The sequence below is a fragment of the Geotrypetes seraphini genome, chromosome 1, assembly GCF_902459505.1.
Source record: "Geotrypetes seraphini chromosome 1, aGeoSer1.1, whole genome shotgun sequence".
NCBI classification, from domain to species: Eukaryota; Metazoa; Chordata; class Amphibia; order Gymnophiona; family Dermophiidae; genus Geotrypetes; species Geotrypetes seraphini.
This window is the reverse complement of record NC_047084.1, coordinates 210,362,408-210,380,025: the sequence shown is the minus strand read 5'-3', so window position 1 is coordinate 210,380,025 and position 17,618 is coordinate 210,362,408. Positions and strand designations below refer to the sequence as shown.

General features: G+C 43.6%; 1 protein-coding gene across 14 annotated transcripts in view; it reads right to left on the bottom strand.

The window, feature by feature from the left end:
• Window positions 1–17,618, bottom strand: part of CLOCK (clock circadian regulator) — a 265,133-nt gene that overhangs the window by 177,137 nt on the left and 70,378 nt on the right. For 11 of the 14 annotated variants that reach the window (XM_033945122.1, XM_033945187.1, XM_033945140.1 and 8 more), the window contains one exon: window positions 7,865–7,956. The exons of 2 other annotated variants lie outside the window; for them this stretch is intronic. In XM_033945122.1, the coding sequence (XP_033801013.1) occupies window positions 7,865–7,956 (92 nt within the window). Of the gene's footprint in view, window positions 1–7,864; window positions 7,957–17,618 lie in introns of those variants that run through there. One more of the 14 variants, XM_033945222.1, reaches the window with a different exon arrangement.

Genomic DNA, 17,618 nt, shown 5'->3' with positions numbered 1-17,618 from the left:
TCTAAGTTTGTTATGGTTGGGGTTTTGTTTCTTTCTAGAAGAAAGAATTTGGTTTTGTCTTGGTTCAGTTTTAATTTGTGGTCTCTCATCCATTTTGGCACTGTTTCTAGTGCAATGTGTAGTTTGTTCGTTGTGTTGGGGGTGGTTTGTTTGAAAGGCAGGAGGATGGTGATATCGTTTGCTAATTGTATGACGTTATACCATGTTCGTCTAAGCATGTGCCAAGTGTGGTTAAGTAAACGTTGAAGAATGTTGGTGATAGTTGGGAGCCTTGGGGGACTCCAAGGGTTGTTTCCAGGATTCTGATTGTTCATTATTTGCTTTTACTCTGTATCTTTTTGAGCGGAGGAAATCCTTCAAACCAAATGACCGGATTTAATTGATAATTAGATTCAGCTGACTGAATACAGCCAGACATAACTGCAGCCAGTCCTGCTGAATCTGAACTTCACTATACATCAGGGGTATCAAACTCAATCACATAAGGGGCCGAAATCTGAAAAAAAAAAAAGCTAAGCCACGGGCTGAAATTTTAATTAAGATAATTAGGGGTCCTTTAATTAAGGTACGCTAATCGATTTAGCACGCGCTAAATACGCACCTTAATAAAAGGACCCCTAAGTGACTAAAGCTTAGTCTTAGCAGAAGTATAGGGTTACGTCTCCAACCCCACACCAGCTCTGTGGTGTAAACAAAATAAATATTGTAATCACAAAACAGAAAATTATATGTTTATATTATATTTATGATATAATTGATTATAATATTTGAAAGAAGGTGGGTGGGACGGGATATAATTTTTATGTTTTTAGAATTATATGAGAATTACAAGTGTTATTGTTGTTACTAATGATATATTCCTGTACGCTTGCTGTAAGTTTTCAAAATGAATAAAGAATTAAAAAAAAACTAGAAAATAAAATTTTTTCTACCTTTTGTTGGTCCCAGGCTCTGGTTGTCTTCTGATAACTCGCTTGCCAGGGTCTCCTGCCATTTGTCGTTTTCTTCTTTCTCCGTGCTAACTATCCATCTTCCATCTCTGCCCTCCCCTTCCATTTCCCTTCCCTCCTCCGGAGGTCTGGCATCTTTCCTTTTTCTCGTGTCCATATTCGCAGCTGCAGCAATGGACCCCACCATCCCCAGATCCACCATCTGTCCTTTTCTCAACTACCCTTTCATCCAGCATCTCTCCCTCCTTCCCCACCACCCCAGGGTCCACCATCTCTCCGTTTCTCTTCCCAACTACCCTCCTATCCAGTATCTCTATCCCTACTCAACACATCCCTTGTGTCCAACTTCTCTCTTTTTCTGTTCCTTTCCTCTTTCCCTCTTCTCTGTTTTTTTCTTCCCCATCCCATCCCACCCCACCCTCCACTGTCCGGCATATGCACATCTGGACCCCTTCTTCTACACCAGGGTACTTCTACACCAGGACTTGTCCCTGTCCCGAAGGCCTGTATGTTTTCCCCCCGTCTTCTTCCCGGTCTCACCTTCAGATTTGGCCCACCGTTCCTACCCTCCCTCCATCCCAGGTTCTTGGTCTCCTCTGGTCCGCCGGCACAAACCACTGCTGCTCTTCACTTGCGTCTGCCTTCACCTGGCCTCCTCTTCAAAGCAGCCTGCTGAGGATCACCGGCCAGCTGTAACGAACCTCACATGCCGCTGTCCACCTCGGTAGCACGTTCCCTCTGATGCAATCACGCCTCCCTCCTCTGACGCACTGGATTGCGTCAGAGGGAACGTGTTACCAAGGTGGACAGTGGCCTGCAAAGTTCGCTACAGTTGGCCGGCGATCCTCAGCAGGCTGCTTTGAAGAGCAGACCAGGTGAAGAGCAGCAGCGGCACAGTGGTTCGGCTGGCCAACCAGATTTACTATAAAATTTAAAATGTCTGGCGGGTCAATTTTTAACACACCACGGGCCAGATTTGGCCCGCAGGCCAGAGTTTAACATGTCTGCTATACATTAAGCCTTACTCCATATTCAACCCACATTGGGAATTATGTTTGATAGGCCTTCAGTCATCTATCCTTTGCCTATGGATGCTAAACAATTTTTGAAATGGGTGGTATTGATGGCAAAAGAAGATGCCCCCTCTTTATTACAATGGAGACTGTTAATATCATCACTACTTTGAAAAAATAGAAATTGGAGATCTGAAAACCAGTAACAGAAAAATTCCAACATACATGGGAAACCTTTTGGAACTCTTTCTCCTAGGGCACTTAGTAGGACGCTTCCTATATAACTGGCAGTACTCTGTTGTACAGAACCTTTCTGGACTGAGTTGTGGTTGGGGGAAAATGCCATGTTGGGAAGGAGGATAATGTTTATTCTTACCTGTTGAGTAAGAACATAAAAATAGCCTTACTGGGTCAAACCAATGGTCCATTAATCCATCTTCACAGTGGCCAATCCAGGTCACTAGTAACTGGCAAAAACCCAAATAACAGCGACATTCCATGCTACCGATCCAGGCCAAGCAGTAGCTTCCCTCATGTCTGTCTTAACAACAGACTATGGATTTTTCCTCCAGGAAATTGTCCAAATCTCGGGTCTTTTCCAGATAAGCCCCGCCACTAATGCAAAAAGTGCACGAGCGAAAACTTAAGCCCCGCCACCACTAATGCAAAAAGTGCACGGGCGAAAACTTAAGCCATGCCACCTTATAAATTATTAAACTATTGAAGCCCTCCAAGGAAATTATTCACATGATTTGAATAATGACTCGTGGGGTTCAAGGGGGGGCTCCGGGCCCCCCCTTGTATATCACTTTCCCCAAGTATTCACTTAGCATGGTGTTAGCTAAAACTGTGGCGGGGGTTAACTTTTTGGCGGGGCTTATCTGGAAAAGATCCCAAATCTCTCTTAAAACCAGCTATATTAATTGCTCTTACCACAACCTCTAGCAACAAGTTCAAGAGCTTAACTATTTTCTGAGTGGAAAATATTTCCTCCTATTGGTTTTAAAAGTATTTCCGTGTAACTTCGATTATCCCCTAGGCTTTGTAATTTTTGACAGAGTAAAAAAAAAATTGATCCATTTATACCCATTCTATATCACTCAGGATTTTGTAGACTTCAATCACATCTCCCCTCAGCCATCTTTTTTCCAAGTTGAAGAGCCCTAATCTTTTTAGTTTTACCTCATACGAGAGGAGTTCCATCCCCCTTTATCATCTTGGTCGCTCTTCTTTGAACCTTTTCTAGTTCTGCTATATCTTTCTTGAGAAAAAGCAACCAGAATTGAACATGTGGAGATGTTGATTTATTATTCTTATTTATTTATTTTTAGCATTTATATACCACTTATATTCTAAATAGTTTACATTCAGGTACTCGAGCAGTTTTCCCTGTCTGTCCCAATGGGCTTACACGCTATCTAATGTACCTGGGGCAATGGGGGATCAGAAATAATCAATTTTTCAGATGAGATAAAATCAAAATGAGGATCAAAATGATAAACACCGAAAACAAAACAAAAGTACTGTATATACTAGCTCTCAAACTCTTGAATTCACTTAGGACTAAAAGGGCTTTCAACGACTACATATTAACAAAGGAACTGTTTCAATAGGTTATATTTTTATTTCAAAAGATAAATGGATAAATTAGTTCATTGAAAAATAATTAGAATTACTTACTAATAAATCCCTTTACCAGAATTACAAATCTGGCCTTAGCAATATATGGTTAATTCAAATGTAATGGTCATTCTTAAAAGGTAATAATCAAAAATTATGTATTTTAATCAGATTATGGTACATGTCAAATTAAATAGCAGTTCTTTAAAAAACAAAAGATTAGGTTCTTACCTTTGCTAATCGTATTTCTTGTAAATCTACACTTTATTCTGGGATGATTGGGTTATTTCCACATACCTGCCAGGACTGTAGGATGGCTCAAATTCCAGGGACTTGGGTCTTCTTCTATCAAACTGCGATAGCAGTTTTTAGCGCGGGGATTCGCGCTACTCCCGACGCTCATAGGAACTCAATGAGTGTCGGGAGCAGCGCAGGCCATTCAGTGCAGCTCCCCATGCTAAAAACTGCCATCGCAGGTTGATAGAAGAGGGCCTTGAGCTCCACCCCTCTCACCTCAGCCGGCCCCCTGAGGATTTTATCGTAAAGCAGCCAGGAACATCTGTAGGGGACAATGACAAAAGAGAGAGGGGTACAGGGACACTCCCTGACCAATAAGTCTAATCTGCTCATTTCAAGAAATGCAAAACAGCAAAAATTAAACCTAACTGAACCAGGTCAATAAACATTATAAACCTGAATGACAAGAAAACAGTGCCATTAGGAGACACCACCTGCACTGTCAGAAAAGGGCACCCAAACTAGGGACCCTCCAAAACTAAGTGCTATACCCATTCTGAGGGCACTCTTATAAAGGCTGGTCAGAAAACAGAAATCCAGCTTACCAGTACCTGGAAAGGCAGACAATTTGTGAATCAGCAGCACAGGGTGGGTTCCCGGAATAAAGTGTAGATTTACAAGAAAGAAGATTAGCAATGGTAAGAACCTAATATTTTGTTCTTGTACAATCCCACTTTATTCCAGGATGACTGGGATGTAATAGAGTAGTCCCGGAGAATCAGGATGGGACTGATGAACCTGCTGCCAAACCAAGAGGCATCATAAGCAGCAACCCACTAGGCTGCCACATTGATTCTGAAAAACTTGGGGAATGTATGCCAGGTAGTGGCTCTACAAATCTTGCCTATAAAGATAGCCGGAAACTTTGCCCAAGAGTATGAAATATTTTAGTAGAAGGAGCCCATCCCACAAGGGGGTGGGGTGCTTCTTTTCAAGCCACAACAGAAGCCACAAAAATGGCCATATGACTCCATCTGGCAACCCACCAGAACAAAAAGTTGGACAGAGATGAAAATTGTTCTTAACCACCAGGAACCGGAACTACAGCTTGCGCACGTCCAAGGACCGCAACACCCAGTTCTGAATCACATGGAAAGTGGGAACCACTTTTGGAAGAAATGAAGGCAGAAAAAATCCTCGATAGATTCAAAGGAAAATTAAAAGGATTACAGATGCATTTGAATCTTAAAACTTCATACAAGGCAAATGTCATTCTCTTTTATGCTCTTATTATCTATAATTCATTGTAGTTCTCACCACTTCCCTTTTGTTTGGGTATGTCTCTGTCTACGTTTTTAGCTACTAAAATGTTGTTTGTTCTTCCCTTTTTTAAAAAATTGTATATCTTTTAGAAATTTGGATAATGCGATTTCATCAAATTTTTATTAAACTTGAAACCTGAACAGTGCGCAGTCCCACACCAGAGAAAATGCAGAAAGGAATCCCAGCAGGAAAAAGCCAGAAGCTCCGAAGCCCTGCAGGCAGAGGTAATGGCCACTAGAAAGACAATCTTGATCGCAAGAGCCATGAGAGATGTGCTCCAGAAGGCTAAAGTGGATGAGCCCGAGTGGGGAGAACCAGGTTGAGATTCCAAGTCAGACATGAAAGGCCTGGCGGTGGCTTTTCTCCGGGTACAGATTGCTGATCTTTCTTGTATGGGCCCTTCTTCTCTGAGGGGCTCCTTAGCAGCTTTCTGGATGTAGTCTGTTTTGTGCGAGGCGCTCTGAGGCTTTGGTCTCCACTTTGAGATAAGAACCACTCTCCGTGGTCCAAAGTCAGATGACTGAGAAAATCCGCATGAACGTTGTCCACTCCGGCCATGTGCGCCAACTGGTGCCTCTCCACCCATAAGCAGAGAAGCAGAGCCTCCATTCTCAGAGAAGCAGTCCTGGTACCCCCCTTTTCAGATGACATATGCCATTGCCATGGCATTGTCCAAGAAGATGCTGACGGCTTGATGACGGTGACGACCATCATGTGGAGAAGAGTTAGCCAAATCGCCCGAAGCACCAATCAACTGAACATTCACTGGCACTCAGAGGGAGCCCACTGGTCTGAAGCAGGAATGGTCAAACAAAGCCTCCCAGTCTTTGAGACGCACATCCATCATCAGAATAACCCATTCTGAAATCCGGAGGGGAAGATCCCCGGAAAGAGAGATCGCACCAACCAGGCAAGACTGGCCTATACCAGTGTCATTCGGGGCAAAGGATCATGTAGCAGGTTCTGTTGCCGACTCCAGCACGAAACAGAGCATCCTGCAGCGGACACCAAATGGGCTCTTGCCCAAGGGACCATAACTATTGACACCACCATGAACCTGGAAGCACTGCCACGCTGTTGGGACTGTACCCGGAGCCTCTCAGAGAAGAAGGGCCCATACAAGAAAGATCAGCAATATGTACCCGGAAAAAAGCCACTGGAGTGGCCAGGTCCCTGATAACCTGACAAAGCTGCTCCTGATGAAACATGGGCAGGAACGCTTTGTTCTGACCCATGGGAAACTGAACTCCCAGGTATTCCAAATTGTGAGTCAGCTCGAGGTAACTTTTCTCAAAAATGATCACCCAGCCCAGACGCTGCAACCATTACACAACCTTAGGGACAGCCTGACGCCTCCCAGCTACAGGTGAACCAAGACACCCAGGGTGGAAAGATGACCGAACTATAAAGAAAATAAACACAAGCAGAAAAGATACGCTCCTACAGCCTGGCTTGTAGGAAGGAAAACTGAGTCTTCAGGGGACAGTGCTGAGATGAGGGGGTAGAGCTCAAGTCTCTGGAATTTGAGGTTTCCTAGAGAGTCCTGGTGGGTATGTGGAAATAACCCAATCGTCCCAGAATAAAGTTGGATTGTACAAGAACATTACATATGCCTTCAGATCTGTTTGGCAAAGCTAATGTAATATAATTATAAAAATAAGTACAGTGGTACCTCGGAATCCAAACACCCCAGAATTCAAACAACTTAGAATCCAAACTTTTTTATTAAATTTTGTCCCGGAATCCGAACGCTGTTTGGAATCCGAATGAACGGGAACTGCAAGCGTTGCTCAGCCCAAAGCTTCCCCTCTGACGCAGCTTTCTGTTTCCACCTGGGAGGGAAGCTTTGGGCTGAGCACCACTTGCAGTTGCTGCTGCCATCTTGCTGCCTATGCCGGTGGGGGCCCGATCTTGCTGTCTATGCCAGGGGTACCCGATCTTGCTGCCTCTGTTAAATTTATTGGAAAATCTGAATTTGTGGGACCAAGGAACAGATTAATCCAGTTTCCATTATTTTCAATGGGAAAAATTATCTTGGAACTCGAACAGGGTTCTGGAACAGATTAAGTTCGGATTCCAAGGTACCACTGTACATACATTTGAAGAGAGGCCAACCAAATTTCATTTTTGGTTTAGTGACAGAATACGCCCAAAACCAATATGCAGCCTTATTTTAGTTTCAGGTAAAAACTTTGTACTGTCTCCATAACACTCCTCACTCCACCACACTGGAGCAGGCTCTATTTACTCCCTCCCTCCAAAACAGTATTTCCCACTTTCTCCCTCTCCAGGCCTACCTTACAATTGCTGATAGTCTAGTGGTATACTCAGGGCAGGAGTGATTCCCAGACACGCTTGTCCATGCCATCTCCACTGTCAAAATGGGTGCTAGAACCTCTAGCAGCAATCTCAGGTCACAGCAGCCATTTTGACAGTTTAGATAGCAAGGAAGGCAGCAAATGAGAGATCACTCTTGCCCCGACTACACCACTTGAACACCAGGGATTATAAGGAAGGCCGGTGGGGAGGAGGGGAAACACAAAAGTATGGAAGAGAGAAATCTGGATGTCAGGCTACTCTCATTTGGGGAGTAACATGGGGCGAGGCAGGGCAGGGAATAGTAGCTAGCTTTCAGTTTTATTTGGTTGCCTTCTACATTTGATAAATATAAAAATCTATCTTTTAAACAATAAGATTTTCAGAATAACTGAAGAATCTTACCTCTAACATTAACTGTGTGAACTCTTCATTACTAAGGAATGTAGGTTTCCAGTCCTGTTGTATCTCACTGGCGTCTGATTGTGCGGTGATTTCTGGGAATAGATTGCACTTTTAAATATTGCCAAGCATTTGTCCTAATATGCCTCACTAAAGGAAAATTAGGTTCTTACCTCAATAATCTTCCTTCTAGTAGAAAGGCATGAGTCTTTAACCAGTGGGATATTCTCCTTTAATCGCGAGTTGTGTAGAAGGCATCACCTAAGTGAACATATGGAAGGTGGACCATGTAGCCGCCCTACAAATTTTCTTGAGCGGAACTGCCCGGGATTCTGCCAATGTAGAAGCCACACTCTTCATAGAATGTACTCTCAAAGAAGCAGTGGTTGCTTTTCATACCTGATATACGCTGATGAAATAGACATACAATCCATCTTGAATTGAACATCATTGATGAAAGCTGGTCAATACTGGATAAAGGGAACAATATTCTTACTGGTCCTATTCGACCTTAGTGCTGCCTTTGACACTATTGATCATCAACTCCTCTTGAACAGGCTTGCTGACATTGGCTTTAGAGACTCGGCTCTACAATGGTTCACATCCTTCCTATATCAGAGACCGCAAACTGTGCTACTAGGCCAGGACAAATCTAGACCCAAACCCATTAAATATGGAGTTCCCCGGGGTGTGTTGCTGTCCCCACTTCTCTTCAACCTGTACATCAGGCTAGTCATGAACATTGCCCACAAATATAATATCATGATTAACTCCTACACTGACAATATATAACTACTGATCCCACTAGGTGAGGACCAGTCCGCCCAACTCACCCACCTCCACCACTGTCTCGATGACATGAAGAGCTGGATGACAGACAACAAACTCCAGCTAAATGCCTCTAAAACCAAACTCTTCTGGATCAGAAAAAAAGAACACCAGTTTCACCTGCCCAACGTTATCCTGGGAATCCACCTCCCTAATGTCAAAAGACCAGGTTCACAGCCTTGGAGTGATAATAGATAGCCACCTGTCCCTCTCTGCTTACATTTCACAGGTGATCTCCACATTTTTCTACTACTTACACCAACTCTGAAGAATCAAACCCTACCTCTCAAAACCAGATCTTGCTCAGCTCCTCTTGGAATCGCCACAAGAGACCTAAAACGCCTCCAGAGGGTGCAAAACTCAGCAATCCGCCTCCTGTACAACCTCAACTTCCGCGATCCCATCACCCCAGTACTCCACGCAGCCCACTGGCTACCTGTCAGCAAGCGCTGCACCTTTAAGGTCCTTGTAATGGCCCATAAAAGATTCCCAACAAATAAATAACTAGAGGGGTAAAGAGTAAATAATGAAATTCTCAAATAAATAAACAAATAAGTAATACAAGAGAATTCAAATAAACAAAAAAAATTATATACCAAAACGATTTAATAAATGTGCTTAATAATATCAATCCATTCTAAAAACCAGAGGAAGGCAGAAAAACTCCATTCAGCAGTTCTATCTCCACTAATTCATAAATAACAAATACTCTCATAAAAATGACAAATCTGAAAACACCAAAACTAATCCTAAATCAGTCAGCAAATGTTTTTTGGGTAACCCTTTCCGGTGGTCCTGATCACTGCTCCTGGTTGATTCAGTTTCTTTTCCTCACCCGTGTTCTTCTTCTTGAGAAAGAGTCTTATTGAAGCGCGATCTGTGTTGAGGAAGTTGACTTTGTTTTGGATTGATTACATCTATTATATATTTGCTGAGTTTGTGTGAATGATGAACTTGGATTTTACATTGATGCAGTTGAACTTTCTAAGCACTGTGTGAAGAAACTGGGACTTGGCAACACTTGGACACCATTTTTTTCCAGTTGGTTAAGGACCCTTTTTGTTTCTATCGATTCTCCTTTAATTGGATTACAACTGAACTACAAGAACATTTGCTGACTGATTTAGGATAAGTCTTGGTGTTTTCAGATCTGTCATTTTTATGAGAGTATTTGTCATTTATGAATTAGTGGAGATAGAACTGCTGAATGGAGTTTTTGTTTTTTAGAGTGTATTGATATTATTAATTACATTTATTAAATCGTTTGGTATATAAATTTTTTTTTTTTGTTTGTTTATTTGAATTTTCTTGTATTACTCATAAAAGATTCCACCACAAAACCTCCACCTATATAACATCCAAGCTGTGAACATACACCCCCAACCGTCCTCTCCGCTCTGAATCAGAGAGATGACTCAGCATCCCCCTAGGAAGATCTCTCAAAATAGAAACTGCAAGCAAACACTCCTACAGCCATTTTCTTCCTCGACTATGGAACAAATCGCCTACTCAGATCAGGTAGCTGAATTCACTGATGGCTTTCCAAAAAGCAAGAAAGACCTTCCTCTTCTACTAAAAATGCATTTAGCAGACAGACTCCCTTTGTATACTCCTGTTTGTAACCACTCATGTCTTTAACTTACATTGTGAATGTCTTATTGTAACCCATTCTGAGCTTCTGGGAGACGAGACAAAAGTCTAAGGCCCAGATTCTCAAAAATAAAAACAGCATTAACGCGGTCACTAAACTGGTTTCCAACGGTTTATTTAGCCTGCATTTATTTTAGCAGTGGATTATCAAAACAGCTTAGAAACATAGAAACATAGAAAAATGACGGCAGAAAAGGGCCATAGCCCATCAAGTCTGCCCCCAACTTTACCCTCTTAGAGATCCCACATGCGCATCCCATTTACTCTTAAAATCTGGCACGTTACTGGCCTTAATCACCTGCACTGGAAGTTTATTCCAATGATCGACCACTCTTTCGCCATCTTCCTGGTGTCGCCATGAAATTTCCCGCCCCTGATTTTTAGTGGATGCCCTCTTGTGGCCGAGGGTCCTTTAAGAAAGAAAATATCATCTTCCTCCTCGATACGACCGGTGATATATTTAAACATCTCAATCATGTCTCCCCTCTCCCTACGTGCTTCCAGAGAGTACAGCCGCAATTTATTCAGCCTCTCCTCGTATGAGAGATCCTTGAATCCCGAGACCATTCTGGTGGCCATTCGCTGAACCGACTCAATTCTCAGCACATCTTTTCGGTAATGTGGCCTCCAGAATTGTACACAGTATTCCAGATGAGGTCTCACCATGGATCTGTACAACGGCATTATGACCTCGGGCTTCTGACTGACGAAACCTCTACGGATACACCCCAACATTTATCTAGCCTTGGAAGAAGCCTTCTCCACTTGATTGGCAGCTTTCATGTCTTCACTAATGATTACTCCTAAATCACCATTTAGGGTGTAATTTCTGCACAGATTTCTGCTGCCAATGTGCATGACCTTACATTTCTTAGCATTGAAGCTAAGTTGCCAAGTCGAGGACCAATGTTCCAACAAGAGTAGGTCCTGTGTCATACCGTCGGGCAAATTGCTATTACTTACTATGTTACATAGTTTGGCGTCATTGGCAAATAATGTTATTTTACCTTGAAGCCCCTGAGTCAGGTCTCCTATGAATATGTTGAAAAGGATCGGGCCCAAGACCGACTGGTTACCTCCGACGTTTTGGAGAGGGTACCGTTAACCACCACCCTCTGAAGTCTACCACTTAGCCAATCATTGACCCATGTAGTTAGTGTTTCTCCTAATCCCATCGATTTCATCTTGCTCAATAACCTACGGTGTGGAACGCTATCAAAAGCTTTAGTGAAGTCCAAGTACACAACGTCCAAGGACTCTCCCAAATCCAGTTTTCTTGTGACCCAGTCAAAGAAGCTAATTAGATTGGATTGGCAGGAACTACCCTTGGTAAATCCATGTTGGTGGGGATCCCGTAGATTCTCTTCGCTCAGGATTGTATTTAATTCATGTTTAATTTGTGTTTCCATGAGTTTATTCACTATCGATGAGAGATTCACCGGTCTGTAATTCGCAGCCTCTGTCCTGCATCCCTTTTTGTGCAGTGGAGTGACTTTAGCTGTTTTCCAGTCCAAGGGGACTCTTCCCGTACTCAGGGAAAAATTGAAGAGCACGGATAACGGTACCGCTAGGACATCACACAACTCTCTGAGCACCCTGGGGTGTAGATTGTCCGGTCCCTTGGCCTTGTTCACCTTGAGTCTTGATAGTTCGCGGTAGACATCGCTGGGTGTAAACTCGAAATTCCGAAACAGGTCTTCTGAGTTTTGCCTTGCCTGCAACTGTAAACCGGACCCCGGCGCCTCGCAAGTGAAGACTGAGCAGAAGTATTCATTTAGAAGTTCTGCTTTATCGGAATCTGATTCTACATAATTCCTGTCTGGTTTTCTAAGGCGTACTATCCTGTCTGTTTCTTTTTCTGTCACTAATATACCTGAAGAAGGATTTGTCCCCCTTCTTAATGTTCTTCGCTAGATTTTGCTCTATTCGAAGCTTGGCCTCTCTGACTGCCATTTTGACTGCTTTAGACCTGGGTATATAGTCTGTTTTAGCCTCCCTTTCCCCAGATTGTTTGTAGGAAATAAATGCTCTTTTCTTTTCTTTAACGAGGTCCGAGATCTCTGCAGTGAACCATTGGGGTCTATTTTTTCTTCGTCGTTTGCTCACTGTTTTTATGTAGCGGTTTGATGCTTCGTGTAGGGTAGATTTCAGGGTTGACCACATCGCCTCCACATTATCGGTTTTGGCTTGATTTTGTAGTGTCTGATGGACGAAATCTGCCATGAGTTTGAAGTCAGTGCCCCGAAAGTTGAGTACCTTTGTTCACGTGTTTGATCTAGTGAAACCTTTCCTGAGGTTGAACCATACCATGTTGTGGTCGCTGGAGGCTAGCGTATTGCCTACCGAAATCTCCGAGACGCTTTCTCTGTTTGTGAGTACTAGGTCCAATATTGCCTGATCCCTAGTGGGCTCCAATACCATTTGTTTGAGTCGTGCTCCTTTTATGGAGGTTAATAGCCTTCTGCTGCCGCTGGTTGTCGCTGAAAGTGTATTCCAATCTGCATCGGGCATACTGAAGTCTCCTAACAGTACAGTGTCCCCACGTAAAGTGATATTCTCTATGTCCTCGATTAATTCTATGTCCTTGTCTTCCAGCTGTCTTGGAGGTCTGTTTACTACACCAAGATACAGGCATTTTTCGGTACCTCTGACCAGATTCACCCAGAGGGATTCTCCGGTGTACTTGACATCTGTGATTCTGGTAGTTTTTATGTCTTCTTTAGTGTATAGAGCTATCCCTCCTCCTAACTTGCCCTCTCTGTCTCGACGAAGTAAGTTGTAACCCGGTATAGCCATATCCCACTCATGAGAGTCCGTGAACCAAGTCTCGGATATCGCCACCACGTCTAGCTCGGCGTTTATTATTTCCGTCTCCAATTCCAAAATTTTGTTGCCTAAACTGTGTGCATTAACATACATAGCCCTCCATACCTTATGTTTGCTAAGTCCCTGTGGCGGTCTTTTGCGAGCTTTCTAGCAGTCTCCAACACTGCCATGCAAATAGGCTCTTCAGTATTCAAACTAGCACTCCAGTGGATTCATAAACAGTTGAGCCATTCTCCAAGAGCAGCGTCAGCTTTTAGCAACAAAAATCAGCGACTGGTGCTGGTATAGTGACAGTACTGTGAAAAACACATCTCTGGCGTGTGTTTCAAAAACAACAAAAATCCCAAATTGAAATTCAACAAGAGAGATGCCCTATCTCTCCTGCCGCGTCACCGCCAACCAACACCCCGAAAACTCCCCTGGCAGCAGTAGAATTATCCATGTTCTCCCGCCCAACTGACATACACACACAACCGCAGTGGGCAATATGCCCAATCTCTCCCACCACAAACCAGCACCCCTTCCCCAACTCCCCTTGGCAACCTTAGGATCCTCCCTGGATGCAACTGGGGCTCTGATTAGCCCAGACACAAAAGGCCCCACACAGAAGCATGCCTGCTGACCAGAGGGAGTAGGCATCCCTCCAGCCAGTCATCTGAAAATAAGGTAAGGGGGAGAGGGCAGGGGGTCAACAGAGGCATGGTGGAGGGGGTTTGCGTGGTGACAGGAGAGCATGGGCAACTCTCCCACTGCCAAGAGGGATTGGCTGTTGGTTGACGGCAGGAGACATTGGTCATCTCTCCTGCTGTTGTGGTGTTTTGGTTTTTTTGTTTATTCTGCGCATGTGTCCATCACTATAACTAGCGATGGGCAAATGCTAATTTAGCGAGTCTTCGCTATTCTCCACCAGCCTCATTTACATGAGCATTTTTTGGAGAATGACTTGCTTTTTTAAATTGCTACTATAACAACTGCGACAAAAGCCTGTGGTTTTTTTTTTTAAATCTAGGACTAAATAAATAAATTAAATAAATAAATATCCAAGAGCAGTTTTACTGTTGCTCAAATCCTGACTGCTTTCTCTGGCTTGCCAGCTGAAGAGTCCACAAATAAATCCAGAAAAGGATCAAAGAATCCGAACTTATAACCTCTCAAATGATGTCCAGCACCCAGTGGTCCAAGCAAATCCTTGTCCAAATCTCTCAGTAAGCCGACAACTTCCCTCCTATCCACAGGGTTTCGGCTATCGGTGTTACTGAGAATTCTTGGAAGTTGCTGTGGAGCACGACTTGGAGGGTGGAGCTTCCTCAACTCTCCAAAACCCTGCTGAGCACCCTGAAACGATCTCTAAGCAGTGGACCCCGTTGAGCACTGATGATATAGTCTCAAACCATGAAAAGTACAATGATCCGATTCCCCCAGGGGCACACAGTCTACTATCTGACAAAGACTTAGGATGACAATCTGTCACACAGGCCATCAGGTTGTTCAGCTCCTTGTCAAAGAGCTTTTGGTCTATGAAAGGTATCTTGTACAATGTGGCCTTGGAAGCAGAATCTCCTGCCCAATGCCTGATCCATAGCATTCTACAGGTAGAGATAGAAAAAGCCGTCACCTCGTTCATGACCTGAACATGTCATATCGAGCATCTACTACATAATCCACCCTCGTAATTAGAAACATGATGGCAGATAAAGGCCAAATGGCCCATCTAGTCTTCCCATCTGTAGTAATCATTATCTCTTCCTCTCTCGATCCCACGTGCCTATCCCATGCCACAGAAACTTGACGGCAGATAAAGGCCAAATGGGAGTAGGCGTTGCTCTCCGCTGACTGAGCTTGACACTAAATGTTATGGCAAGTGTGTGCAACAAATTAAGCCACAGCCACCGCATTCAGAACCAAAACCAATGATTCAAACTGTCTCTTGAGGACTAAATCCACCCTGCAGTCTTTCACACCCTTTAACATTACTCCACCTTCACTAGGCAGAGACATACGCTTGGCAACTTGTAAAACCAACGAATCCACTTTAGGAAAGTTGCAAAGGTTAGGACCATAAACCAGGCGTGGATGTTATTTAAAAATACTGTCTTGGAAACCCAGACCAGATGAATTCCACGTATCAGCAAAGGTGAAGTGAAAGAGGCTATTAGAGCCAAAAAAAATCATCCTTTAAAGAATGGAAAAAAGATCCGAATGAAGAAAATAGGAAGAAACACAAGCACTGGCAAGATAGATGCAAAGCACTGATAAAGACAGCTAAGAAAGAATATGAAGAGAAACTTGCAAAAGAGGCAAAAACTCATAGCAATTTTTTTAGGCATCAAAAGCAGAAAACCTGTGAGGGAATCTCTGGGACCATTGGATGATCAAGGAGTGAAAGGGGCGCTCAGGGAGGATAACGCCATAGTGGAAAGCCTGAATGAATTCTTTGCTTCGGTCTTTACGGAAGAAGATATAAGAGATCTACCTGAACCGGAAATGGTTTTCAAGGGTGATGATGCAGAGGAACTGAAAGAAATCTCGGTGAATCTGGAAGATGTACTAAGCCAAATCGACAAGTTAAAAAGTGATAAATAACCAGGAATGGATTTATAACCCCCTTTGGCAGCAGGAGAGATGCCCGATCTCTCCCGCCACCAACTAACACACCTTCCCAGTAGCGAGAGAAATGCTCAATCTCTCCTGCCTAACCAACACACACACCCTTCGGCAGTGGGAGAGATGCCCAATGTCTCCCACCGCCAACCAACACCTCCTCGGCAGCAGGAGAGTTGCCCCCACTTTCCTCCCACCCGCAATCCCCTCCTTGCCTCCAACGACCCCTGCCCTCTCCTCCATACCGTGTTTTCGGATGGCTGGCTGAAGGGATGCCTACTCCCTCTGGCCAGCAGGCCCGCCTCTTCAAAATGGGTATTAAAAGAACTCAAAAATGAAATTACTGACCTGCTGTTAGTGATCTGTAACCTGTCGCTAAAATCGTCTGTACCTGAAGATTGGAGGGAGGCCAATGTTACGCTGATTTTTAAAAAGGGCTTCGGGGAGATCCAGGAATTTATAGACCGATAAGCTTCACTTCAGTGCCGGGCAAAATGGTAGAAACAATTATAAAAAATAAAACTGCGGAACATGTACAAAAACATGATTTAATGAGACGGAGTCAGCATGGGTTCAGCCAAGGGAGCTCTTGCCTCACAAATTTGCTTCACTTCTTTGAAGGTGTGAATAAACATGTGGATAAAGGTGAGCTGGTTGATATAGTATATCTAGATTTTCAGAAAGCTTTTGATAAAGTTCCTCACGAGAAGCTCCTGAGAAAATTAAAGTGTCATGGGATAGGTGGCAAAGTTCAGTTGTGGATTAGGAATTGGTTATCGGATAGAAAACAGAGGGTAGGGTTAAATGATCATTTTTTTCAATAGGGAAGAGTAAACAGTGGAATGCTAAAAGGGTCTGTACTGGGACCAGTGCTATTTAACTTATTTATAAATGATCTGGAAATTGGAACAAGTGAGGTGATTAAATTTGCAGATGACACTAAACTGTTCAAAGTTGTTAAAATGCATGCAGATTGTGAAAAATTGCAGGCGGACCTTAGGAAATTGGAAAACTGGGCGTCCAAATGGCAGATGAAATTTAATGTGGACAAATGCAAAATGATGCACATTGGGAAGAATAACCTGAATCACAGTTACTGGATGCTAGTGTCCACCTTGGGGATTAATGCCCCAAAAAAGGATCTGGGTGTCATTGTAGACAATATGATGAAATCTTCCGCCCAATGTGCAGTGGAAGCCTAAAAAGCAAATAGGATGCTAGAAATTATTAAAAAAGGGATGGTTAACAAGACTAAGAATGTTATAATGCCCTAGAGCTGACTGCCTCCTGCTGGAGTTCCCACTCTGCAGTCAGGCACCTCTGCAGCCACTACCGGCATCTGCCGATCAGAGGAGAGGTCCTCTCTCCTCAGGATAAGAACACTGTGAGCCGTGGAACGCGGCCACGTGACCGAAGGGACATGGCCAAAGGGGCCAGACTTCTCTTTGGAGCCCCTTCAGAGCCAGGAGGAGCAGTTGGGAAGAAATTAAGGGAAAACGAAAAGCCAAGATTAATCCTTCTTCATCTTTAAATGTAACTGGACCAATGGATCGTCACCTATCTGTGTTAACTGGAATACCTCTAGAAGGTAAGATTGACTTACGAACCCAATCTGCCTCTCTCTCATCTGGTGAACCCACGCCTCCACCTCAACCTCTTACTTTATTACTAGAGAAGGCTGACTCCTATTAGGTTCGGATTCAGCCTCTCCATTACCTTTTGAGCTGGACTCTAAAAACTTATCGAAGGGGGAACAATCTTTTATGGTGTCTCCTGTTTCAATGCCCACCGGTCCTAATTCTAGGCCTGAGTTGGGCAATAAATCAATTACATTGCAAGATGTCTGGACTGT